Source organism: Staurois parvus, unplaced genomic scaffold (genome assembly GCF_062004578.1).
Source record: "Staurois parvus isolate SC_StPar_1 unplaced genomic scaffold, SC_StPar_1.0 ptg001503l, whole genome shotgun sequence".
NCBI lineage: Eukaryota > Metazoa > Chordata > Amphibia > Anura > Ranidae > Staurois > Staurois parvus.
In genome coordinates this window covers 1-12,500 of record NW_028319299.1, presented here as the reverse complement: position 1 = coordinate 12,500, position 12,500 = coordinate 1, and the positions used below count along the sequence as shown (strand labels likewise).

At 47.5% G+C, this 12,500-nt stretch overlaps 1 protein-coding gene across 1 annotated transcript in view; it reads left to right on the top strand.

Moving 5' to 3' along the window:
* LOC149435479 (membrane progestin receptor gamma-B-like) overlaps positions 1-47 on the top strand; it is a gene marked incomplete at its 3' end in the record, with an annotated part of 48,012 nt that extends 47,965 nt beyond the window's left edge. The window contains exon 9 of the mRNA XM_089662619.1: positions 1-47. This exon is cut by the window's left edge and continues 182 nt beyond it. Coding sequence (XP_089518745.1) covers positions 1-47 — 47 coding nt within the window.
* Positions 48-12,500: the final 12,453 nt, after the last annotated feature.

Genomic DNA, 12,500 nt, shown 5'->3' with positions numbered 1-12,500 from the left:
GCATTCTCTTGGGCTCTGTACTGGAAGCCAAAGAAGAATCGGAGATGGTGAGCGAAGAACTCGCGTCTGCAGATTATTTTACTTTTTTTGCATAATTCTACACCACGGAATGTAGAGAATGGTTGCAAATTGAGCACTCCTGCTGAAATGACAATGAAGATATGTTCATTCCCTGACAGATTCAGGAAAATACCTTCCAGGACTGGAGCAACTTATATATATATATATTTTTTTTTTGCCAAATGTTTAAGCAGAATACAGAAGCGCTCCATCCGGAACATTTAAGGTGGAAGCAGCCAACAATGTTAAAATAGCTGCTGTTTGTTTCTAGGAAGGAGCAACAGAGCCACGTGTGTTACCTCTATGAAGGAGCGGATGACTGCAGTCTGTTGCCAAAAGTACTTAAGTCGCACGGCCGCTTGGGGTCTGTCTGCAGAATATTGAAAAAAAAAAAGTCAAATTGGTCTCCACTATATTGGCTGCCCCACCCTACCACTTGTAGGTGAACCACGAAGGTGGCAGCCATTTTCAAGGCGCTGAAATGTGATGCTTTTGTAAGTCAACTGGTTACAGAATGCATTATCTTTTGTCTAATGTCGAGGTGCAATTTCCAAAGAAGCATTTCCATGTCTGGCTGCTAACTCCAGTGACTCCAAACTCCAGATTATTCTAAACATCTCCCTTTTTTTTCTTTTTTTTCCCTTTTTTTTCTTTTTTTTCCCTTTTTTTCCGTTTTTTTTTTTTCCTTTATTTTTCTTTTTTTTTCTTTTTTCTTTTTTTTTCCTTTTTTTTTCCTTTTTTTTTCTTTTTTCTTTTTTTTTCCTTTTTTTTTCTTTTTTCTTTTTTTTTCCTTTTTTTTCCTTTTATATCTTTTTTCCCCTTTTTTTTCCTTTTTATCTTTTTTTTCCTTTTTTCTTCTATTTTTATCCTTTTTTTTCTTCTATTTTTATCCTTTTTTTTCCTTTTTTCTTTTTTTTCTGCTTTTTTCCCTTTTTTTCCCTTTTTTTTTTCCTTTTTTTTCTTCTATTTTTATCCCTTTTTTTCTTCTATTTTTATCCTTTTTTTCTTCTATTTTTTTTCCTTTTTCTTTTTTCCTTTTTCCTTTTTTTCTGTTTTTTTCCTTTTTTTTTTCTTCTATTTTTATCCTTTTTTCTTCTATCTTTTTCCTTTTTTTTCTTTTTTTTCCTTTTTTTCTTCTATTTTTATCCTTTTTTCTTCCATTTTTTTCTTCTTTTTTTTATTTTTTCTCTTCTTCTTTCTTTTTTTTTTACTTCTCCTTTATTTTTTCCTTTATTTTTTTTTTTTTTTTCTTGCTAGTGCACTGAACAGTTTGATCTGTATATGAAGGAAATATACTGTTTTATAACAAGGTGATTTAATATATAAACATGATTTATTTATTATATACAGAGTGTCCTATTTACTTTTTCATTTATTACATATAAAGTGATCATTTTGATTTGTTATATACAAAGTGTCCAATGTTCTTTTTGGTCTCAGATAGGTAAAGTTGATCCAGGAAATATCCGATTGCCTCTCGGGGGATCAGGAAGGACATTTTTCCCCTGCAGGAGCACATTGGATCGTGCTTTGCTGGGTTTTTTTGCCTTCCTCTGGATCAATGGCGGGTATACTGTAGGATTATAACTTTTTTTTTGGTTGAATTAAATGAACTTTTGTCTTTTTTCAGCCAGACTAACTATGTAATCTATTATATGCATAGTATCCGGTGTTCATTTTGATTTATTCTATACATAGGGGTAGATTTCCTAAAACTGGTGAAACTCCGAATCTGGTGCAGCTGTGCATGGGAGCCAATCCGCTTTCAACTTCAGTTTTTGCAATTAGGCTTTGGTAATAAAAGCTGGAAGCTGATTGGTTTCTATGCAGAGCTGCACTAGATTTTGCACTCTCCAGTTTTAGTAAATACCCCCAAAGTGTTCAGTGTTCTTTGAGATTATATAAACAAGGAGGAAGATGTGGGGTGTGAAGTTCTACTTGGGTGTGTATATGTGGGGGTGAGATGTTAGAAAAGAAAAGACCTGCTTTTTGTAGTTGTACAAAAACTGTAGCTGCTGACTTTTAAAAAACAGCCACTTACCTGTCCCTTGGTCCCGTGGTGTGTCCCCCGCAGCCCATTTCACCGGCCGTCCTGTATTCCCGACACCGGCATCTTCAGTGTGGGCTCCCGACTGTGACCGCTTGTGGATGTTCCGGGTGCCCACAAGTAGCTGCACTGTCTGAATGTTCCTGTAGTCTTCTTGGACCTGTCATTTGTCAGAAGACTACAGGGAGGGAGTGGGAGCAGCGGGTACCTGTCAGTTTTGGGTACCTGCTCCCCAATGGTGCCAATCCTTAAAGGGGAGTGGGGAACCAGTCCTTAATGTGGAACTTCCCTTTTTGGGTGGAGCTCTGCTTTAATTAAAGTATTACTAAGCACCGGACCCCGCGTTCACTATATCCGCTCTCCCCGGACCCCGCGTTCACTATATCCGCTCTCCCCGGACCCCTCATTCACTATATCCGCTCTCCCCGGACCCCTCATTCACTATATCCGCTCTCCCCGGACCCCGCGTTCACTATATCCGCTCTCCCCGGACCCCGCGTTCACTATATCCGCTCTCCCCGGACCCCGCGTTCACTATATCCGCTCTCCCCAGACCCCGCGTTCACTATATCCGCTCTCCCCGGACCCCGCATTCACTATATCCGCTCTCCCCGGACCTCGCATTCACTATATCCAATCTCCCCGGACCCCGCATTCACTATATCCGCTCTCCCCGGACCCCGCATTCACTATATCCTCTCTCCCCGGACCCCGCATTCACTATATCCGCTCTCTCCGGACCCCGCATTCACTATATCCGCTCTCCCCGGACCCCGCATTCACTATATCCGCTCTCCCCGGACCCCGCATTCACTATATCCGCTCTCCCCGGACCCCGCATTCACTATATCCGCTCTCCCTGGACCCCGCATTCACTATATCCGCTCTCCCCGGACCCCGCATTCACTATATCCGCTCTCCCCGGACCCCTCATTCACTATATCCGCTCTCCCCGGACCCCTCATTCACTATATCCGCTCTCCCCGGACCCCGCATTCACTATATCCGCTCTCCCCGGACCCCGCATTCACTATATCCAATCTCCCCGGACCCCGCATTCACTATATTCGCTCTATCTGGACCACGCATTCACTATATCCTCTCTCCCCGGACCCCACATTCACTATATCCTCTCTCCCCGGACCCCACATTCACTATATCCTCTCTCCCCGGACCCCGCATTCACTATATCCTCTCTCCCCGGACCCCGCATTCACTATATCCGCTCTCCCCGGACCCCGCATTCACTATATCCGCTCTCCCCGGACCCCGCATTCACTATATCTGCTCTCCCCGGACCCCGCATTCACTATATCCGCTCTCCCCGGACCCCGCATTCACTATATCCGCTCTCCCCGGACCCCGCATTCACTATATCCGCTCTCCCCGGACCCCGCATTCACTATATCCGCTCTCCCCAGACCCCGCGTTCACTATATCTGGTCTCTCCGGACCCCGCATTCACTATATCCGCTCTCCCACAGTACACAGAACATGGAAATGCAATTATTTTTGTGATTTTAAACTGCTAAATACCTTTTCTCATCAGCAGTATATAGCAGTCTTGTGACTTCTATCAGTGTCCAGCAGAGCACTGGTTAAATATTGTAGGAGTTTTCATTCTGCTTTGATTGTCCTATGAGGCTGCTGGACCCCTGACCATCTGTCTGGACAGCGCTGATTGGCCCTGTGCTGATCACATGCAAAAATAATGCGATATGGTAAAATATCCCACCATTTAAACTGTTTTTTTGCCAACATCCCAATGTATATAGACCAAGAAAAACTAAAAACATCCCCCTGGGACTTTGTATGGTAAAAACCACCGTGTTGTTCACATGCACCTTCAGGAAAAAGAAAAAAACCTCTCTAGCAATATACACCAAACTGAGCATGTGCAGAGTGTCTCTGACGCTGTGTTCTATCAGGAGAAGAAATGGGAAACATGGAAGAAGGAGAAGATCAGAGAAGACAGGATCAAACAGTCTTTTTTTCTCACAATGCAGAGGATTAACCCCTTAGGTCCCACAGTGAGTATAACAAGCATGCTTTACTGCATCTACAGACTGATTGTACTGTTGGGGGTTCAGGAACACTTTAATAGCAGGCCGGCAGATTTTGGGACTTGACACACACGGGTGGGTCCGGCTCACAGCCGCTGGAAGTGCCTGGCAGAGCGATCCGCCTTGTCAGCTTGCTGTTCCTGGTCCTCGCCTCGATAAATCGCAAGGGCGGAGGATGGGGATGCCGAGGACTGGAGCCTCCTGGAGTCTGGCTGGCGGCATCATGTGACAGGAACAGCGGGGCTCGAGCGGGCGTGGCGGGACATACAGAAGTCCTGGATTCAGCGCGCTGCGCTTGTGATGTAAGAGCGTCACCGGGTCCTTCTGCTGTGTCCTGTGGTCCTGGATTACCCCCTCGCCCACCGGGCACTGTCACCCCCTTCCTGCCCACCGGCACTTCTACCCCCTTCCTGCCCACCGGGCACTTCTACCCCCTTCCTGCCCACCGGGCACTTCTACCCCCTTCCTGCCCACCGGGCACTTCTACCCCCTTCCTGCCCACCGGGCGCTTCTACCTCCTTCCTGCCCACCGATCGCTTCTACCCCCTTCCTGCCTACAGGACACTTCTACCCCCTTCCTGCCTACAGGACACTTCTACCCCCTTCCTGCCTACCGGACACTTCTACCCCCTTCCTGCCTACAGGACACTTCTACCCCCTTCCTGCCTACCGGACACTTCTACCCCCTTCCTGCCTACCGGACACTTCTTCCCCCTTCCTGCCTACCGGACACTTCTACCCCCTTCCTGCCTACCGGGCACTTCTACCCCCTTCCTGCCTACCGGACACTTCTACCCCCTTCCTGCCTACCGGGCACTTCTACCCCCTTCCTGCCTACCGGACACTTCTACCCCCTTCCTGCCTACCGGACACTTCTACCCCCTTCCTGCCTACAGGGCACTTCTACCCCCTTCCTGCCTACCGGGCACTTCTACCCCCTTCCTGCCTACCGGGCACTTCTACCCCCTTCTTGCCCACAGGACACTTCTACCCCCTTCCTTCCTACAGGGCACTTCTACCCCCTTCCTGCCTACAGGACACTTCTACCCCCTTCCTGCCTACAGGGCACTTCTACCCCCTTCCTGCCCGCCGGGCACTTCTACCCCCTTCCTGCCCACCGGGCACTTCTACCCCCTTCCTGCCCACCGGGCACTGTCACCCCCTTCCTGCCTACCGGGCACTGTCACCCCCTTCCTGCCTACCGGGCACTGTCACCCCCTTCCTGCCTACCGGGCACTGTCACCCCCTTCCTGCCCAGGCCAATTTTCAGCTTTCAGTGCTGTCACACTTTGAATGACAATTGTGCGGTCATGCAACACTGTACCCATATGAAATTTTTATTATTTTTTTCACACAAATACAGCTTTCTATTGGTGGTATGTACTCCTCGCTGAGGGTTTTATTTTTGTGATATAAGCAAAAAAAATAGCAAAAATGTTTAACAAAAAAAAGTATTTCTTTGTTTCTTTTATAAAATTTTGCAAACAGGAAATTTTTCTCCTTCACTGATGTGCATTGATGAGGTGGCACGGATAGGTAGCACTGATCGGATGCACTGATGTGGCGGCACTGGCAGGCATTGATGAGGAGGCACTGATGATGCTGCACTGATATGCAGCACTGATGGGCACTGACTGATGGCACTGACAGGCAGCACTGATGGGCACTGGCGGGCACAACTGCTGGGCAGCATTGATGGGTGGCACTGCTGGGCACTGGTGGGAGTCATTGCTGGGTATTGCTGGGTGGCACTGATGGGTGTCACTGCTGGGTACTGGTGGGAGGTATTGCTGGGAGGCACTGATGGGTGGCCCTGCTGGGCACTGCTGGGAGGCACTGCTGGGTGGCACTGCTGGGAGGCACTGCTGGGTGGCACTGCTGGGAGGCACTGCTGGGTGGCACTGCAGGGCACTGATGATCAGTGCAGATCTGCTCTGTGAAAGTGTCAGGAAAGCGCAGCTGATAACCGGCAACTGTATTTACTTGGTGATCTGCTTTGTCATTGGACACGGCTGATCACGTGGTAAAAGGCTGCTGTGATTGGACTTTTACCTCATCACGTGATCAGCTGTATCCATAGGACACAGCGATCACAAAGATCGCCAGGTGTGCGCTGCTGGGGGCACGTGGGAGGGCGTGTTCTGGGAGGACGTCATACGACGCCCTCCCAGAACCGGACAGCCGTGATGTAGCCCTCATTCGGCTTTAGTGCGGTTACCAAGTGGTCACGGAGGGATGGGTCCTCCAGGCACACCGGCCCCTTACCTCTCCATTGATACATGTGCCCCTACTATGGAGGGAAATGTCAGTTAGGTGCGCAGTATACAGAGAACCCATGACGTGGGACTGCGGCTTACACATGTATGTGCAAATGTGTGCAAACAAAACCCTCTGTTAATGCAAACTGTTAGATGGCCAAATTGGTTGTTTTGCAGGCTGGCTGGTGAGTGTTGCTGGGAAATCGTTTGGTTGTTCTGGAAGGGCCTCCCGGAGCACGTCTCTCGTGTGCCCTCTGGGATAGCTGTGACCTTCAGATATAGCTGATCACAGATCGAGGTAAAGGGCCAATCACAACGGCCCTTTACCATTGTGTCCAATCACAGATGATCACATGTAAACAAACTTGCCAGTTATCAGCATTCCTTTCCTCAAACGCTGTCAGGAATGGAGAGAAAGTAACTGGCAAGTGTGACAGGGCACATTTACACTGATAATCAGGGCACTGATCATCAGTGCTGCCTATCAGTGCCCATCAGGGCAACTTATCGGTGCAGTCTCATCAGTGCCTCCTCATCAGTGGCTCCTCATCAGTGCCTCCTTATCAGTGCCTCCTTATCAGTGCAGCCTCATCAGTGCCTCCTTATCAGTGCCTCCTTATCAGTGCAGCCTCATCAGTGGCTCCTCATCAGTCCAGTCTCATCAGCACACATCAGTGATGCAGAAAAATTACTTATTTGCAAAATTTGATAACACAAACTAAGAAAAAACAGTTCTGCACTAGAAGTCATCTCCGGCTCTATTTAACCACACCCCCTTTAAGCCATGCAGAAGATTTAGCGCAATTTAAACCACACCCACTTTTCACAGCGGTGCACTTTACACTGCATTTGTAGCTTTTTCAATTCCTAGGGCCCACTGATTTCATGATACGCTTCTGCCCCACATACTGCTCACTGACTGCCCTGACGTACCGCTTAATGACTGTTCTGCCCTGACATACCGCTCACTGACTGTCCTGCCCTGACATACCGCTTAATGGCTGTCCTGCCCTGATGTACCGCTCACTGACTGTCCTGCCCTGACATACCGCTTAATGGCTGTCCTGCCCTGACATACCGCTCACTGACTGTCCTGCCCTGACATACCGCTCACTGACTGTGCTGCCCTGACGTACTGCTCACTGACTGTCCTGCCCTGACGTACCGCTTAATGACTGTCCTGCCCTGACGTACCGCTTAATGACTGTCCTGCCCTGACATATGCTCACACGCCGTCCTGCCCCGACATACCGCTCACACGCCGTCCTGCCCCGACATACCGCTCACACGCCGTCCCGCCCCGACATACCGCTCATACGCCGTCCTGCCCCGACATACCGCTCACACGCCGTCCCGCCCCGACGTACCGCTCACTGACTGTTCTGCCCTGACATATGCTCACACGCCGTCCCGCCCCGACATACCGCTCACACGCCGTCCCGCCCCGACATACCGCTCACACGCCGTCCCGCCCCGACATACCGCTCACACGCCGTCCTGACATACAGCATAATGGCTACCCTGCCCCAACATACCGCTCACTGACTTCCCTGACATACCGCTCACTGACTTCCCTGACATACCGCTCACTGACTTCCCTGACATACCGCTCACTGACTTCCCTGACATACCGCTCACTGACTGCCCTGACATACCGCTCACTGACTTCCCTGACATACCGCTCACTGACCTGCCCTGACATACCGCTCACTGACTGCCCTGACATACCGCTCACTGACTGCCCTGACATACCGCTCACTGACTTCCCTGACATACCGCTCACTGACTTCCCTGACATACCGCTCACTGACTTCCCTGACATACCGCTCACTGACTTCCCTGACATACCGCTCACTGACTTCCCTGACATACCGCTCACTGACCTGCCCTGACATACCGCTCACTGACCTGCCCTGACATACCGCTCACTGACCTGCCCTGACATACCGCTCACTGACTGCCCTGACATACCGCTCACTGACTTCCCTGACATACCGCTCACTGACTTCCCTGACATACCGCTCACTGACTTCCCTGACATACCGCTCACTGACTTCCCTGACATACCGCTCACTGACCTGCCCTGACATACCGCTCACTGACCTGCCCTGACATACCGCTCACTGACCTGCCCTGACATACCGCTCACTGACTGCCCTGACATACAGCTCACTGACTGCCCTGACTGCTTTCTGAACACAAAGTTAAAAAAAAAAAAGTGTTCCTGAATTTTTATTAAAAATGTTGGCAGCTATGTCAGTGTTGTGGCACTGCAGCACCATGTGGCCATTTCTGGAGGGTCACTCCACCCAAAACATTCATTAAAAGATGGAGCCGAATTCTACTACCTAATAGTTTCCCCCATGTTGTGCTGAGATGTCTGAGATTCCAGATCTTCACATCCAATTGCAGCCTCTTCCTGATGTGCGATTCATTGTATTGGACGGAAGAAGTGGGAGCCGAGAAGGAAACTATTGTACGGCTCCAACAACTACGGGAGACATAAGAAGCCAGCGGGCAGCTGAGTTCAGAAGACTCCACCTATAACTGAAGTATCACCTGTGGGTGGACTGACCCTTTCACTGTACGGGGGTCACAAATAGAAGGAGTACAGGAGTGCCAATCATCAAAGGCGTAAAGCACAAATACGCGGCATCTGAGCACCACAAGGAAAAAACCCAAATATCAAAACAAACTCCCCCGTCCATCCATGTCTTCACACTTTATTCTGATGGGAAATAACTTTCAAAGCCTCCCTCTAGAATTTCGGGTGTTGCCATCTTGAGTAAGGGCAGATGATTCCTGTAACATTTACTTCCTGGAATCCATCTGCCCTTATCTCAGGCATGCAGGCAGGAGGGTGTGGTTAGCTTTGAAAACTCCTCCTCCCCTCCTGAAGACTCCTGGGATGTATGACATCATTCTGGCCTAGGCCAGAAAGCAGGAAGTGATTAGAGAAACGTAAAAAAGGTTTAAACAAGTAAATATAATGCGGCTTCCTATCTATTTACTAATGTTAGCAGCATAAAGATTACAAATAGTCAGTGTTGTCTGAGGGCCGGACCACACTATAGACGCACAGTTCAGATGCGTTTCGGATGTGCTTTTGCATGAGCGTTTTTGACGCATTTCAGTGCATTTTTTATGCATTCCAGTTAATTTTTTCCCCCCTCTCTTTTTCTACACTTTAAATAGGGACCAGGGGTGGACTGACCATTTGGAAAGTCGGACACTGCCCGAGGGCCCGGGGTCAGTAGGGGGCCCCATGAGATGTCCCTGGTACCTTTTTCATAGGCTTTTTTGAGTTTGGGCAAGGACACAGGGGCCCCATGATCCCCTATTGCCCGGGGGCCCCATGAGTTGTCAGTCCGCCCCTGATAGAGACATGTGAGTTCCAGTGCATTTTTTTATGTGTTTTGTTCTCTGTAGCCTGTTCTACTTTTTATTTTTGCAACCAGAACGCACTGGAACTGCAAGCAGTGATGTGAACTATGACACTGACACCCAGATCACCGACTTTCTGTGCGTTTTGGATGAAGAAAAAAAAAGCAACTGAAACGCATGGAGCAGGGGTGGACTGACAACTCATGGGGCTCCCGGGCAATAGGGGATCATGGGGCCCCTGTGTCCTCGCCCCAAACTCAAAAAAGCCTATGAAAAGGGTACCAGGGGCATCTCATGGGGCCCCCCTACTGACCCCGGGCCCTCGGGCAGTGCCTGAGTTTCCAAATGGTCAGTCCGCCCCTGGCATGGAGTGTGAACTGGCCCTAAAGTTCCACTTTAACCACTTTACACCCCCCCTCCTTCATGAGCAGGCCATTTTTGCTATGCAGTACTGCACTACTTTTACTGACAATTGCGCGGTCATGCGACACTGTGCACAAATGACATGTATATCATTTTTGTCACACAAATAGAGCTTTAATCACCACTGTTTTTTTTATCATATAAATGAAAAAAAAGAGTGAACATTTTGAAAAAAACTATTTTTTTTTTACTTTTTGCTATAAAACATATCCAATAAAAAAAAAATCTAATTTCCTCATAAATTTAGGCCCGAATGTATTCTGCTACATGTCTTTGGTATAAAAAAAAATTATTATTATTATTATACAGGATTTATGGCGCCAACAGTTTGCTCAGCACTTTACAATATAACGGGAGACAATACAGCAACAATACAGTTCAATACAAGAGGGTTAGGAGGGCCCTGATCCTGGGAGCTTACAATCTAGGAGGGAAGGGCTAGTGGTACAAAAGGTAATAACTGTGGGGGATGGACAGGTTGGAAGAGTAGAAGATTCCATTATTAGCTGAGGGCAGGATAGGCTTCCCTGAAGAGAGGTTTTCAGAGATTGCCTAAAAGTGAGCAGAGTAGGCGATAGTCTGATAAATTGGGGTAGTGAGTTCCAGAGGATGGGGGAAGCTCTGGAGAAGTCCTGGAGACGAGCATAGGAGGAGGAGACAAGGGAGCTAGAGAGCAGGAGGTCTTGCGAGGAGCAAAAAAAAAGTCCCAATACATGTAAATTACAGGCGTACCTCAGTTTATGAATTTAATGCATTCTCTGGGACGTTTCGTATTGCGAAATATTCATAAACCAGAACGCGGTTTCCCATAGGAATGCACTGAAAACCAAGTCATCCTTTCCGCAGGTCAGAAAAAAGTTTAAAAAAAGTCGCTGTCACTATAGGTCAGTGCCGGTTTTTAAATGTAATTATCGGCTTTTTTTTTTCTTCACTATAGCTCAGAGAATCAGCTGTCACTTCCCCCAGCTAAAACAATGTTTCCTTTTAGTTGATTTCCCAAGATAAAAGAAACAATGTTTCCTTTTAGTTGATTTCCCAAGATAAAAGAAACAAAGTATCCTTAATAGCCAGGGAAAGTGACAGCTAAGGCCGGCCATACATGGGTCGAAAATCAACCAATTTTTTTTGTCTGAAAATCGGACCTAAGAATAATCAGCCGATTTTCGCTCTGTTAGTGGGAGTCAATGGCACCGGCTGATTTTTGTGGCTCCTCCCCTTTTTCGGTGATCGGGCATGTTGGAAAATTCGTGAAAAATGACCAAATTTTGACTCAATGATGGTCAAATCGTACGATCGTTTTTCTGAAAAGAATCTGCGCATGAGCCGTGACCTGTAAGGAACAGAAGTTTCGCCTGTTATATGGGGTGAACTTTATGACTCGGTCAGACGATTTTCAAAATCATTGATGGCGCCATCGGATTACCGAGCGAATTACGTTTTCACAGCCTTTATGGCTGTAAAAGCAATCAGTGTAAAAAAAAAAAAAAAAAAATCTTCATCACCCCCCACAAGTACTGTACTGCTAGGGTGACACAGTGGCACTAGGGTCGTTGGTTCAAATTCCAACCGTGGCACCACCTGCCTGGAGTTTGCATGTTCTCCCTGTGTCTGTGTGGGTTTCCTCCGGGTACTCCGGTTTCTTCCCACACTCCAAAGACATGCTGGGAGGTTAATTGGCTCCTGTCTACATTGTCCCTAGTATGTGTATGTATGAATGTGAGTTAGGGACCTTAGATTGTACGCTCCTCGGGGGCGGGGACTGATGTGAATGTACAATATATATGTAAAGTGCTGCATACATTGACGGTGCTATATAAGTACCTGAAATAAAAAAAAATATAAAAATGTAAAAAAAAATGTTTAAAATTTATAATTTTTGGATATAAACTAATTTGGGTTATTTTTTTTTACTAAAAGATAATGTAATACATTTTGGCCAAGATTTATGATGAAATATTATTTGCAAAATTTTATAAGAAAAACACTTTTTTTCAAAATTTTTGAACTAGCAAAAAAAAAAAATCCCAGCGGTGAACAAATACCACCAAAAAAATCTTTATCTGTCTCAAAAAAATGCTAAAAAAATTCATATGGATACAGTGTTGCATGACCGCGCAATTGTCATTCAAAATGTGATAGCGCTGAAAGCTGAAAATTGGCCTGGACTGGAAGGGGGTGAAAGTGTCCAGATTGGAAGGGGGGGGGGAAAGTGTCCGGACTGGAAGGGGTGAAAGTGTCCGGACTGGAAGGGGGGGGGGGAAAGTG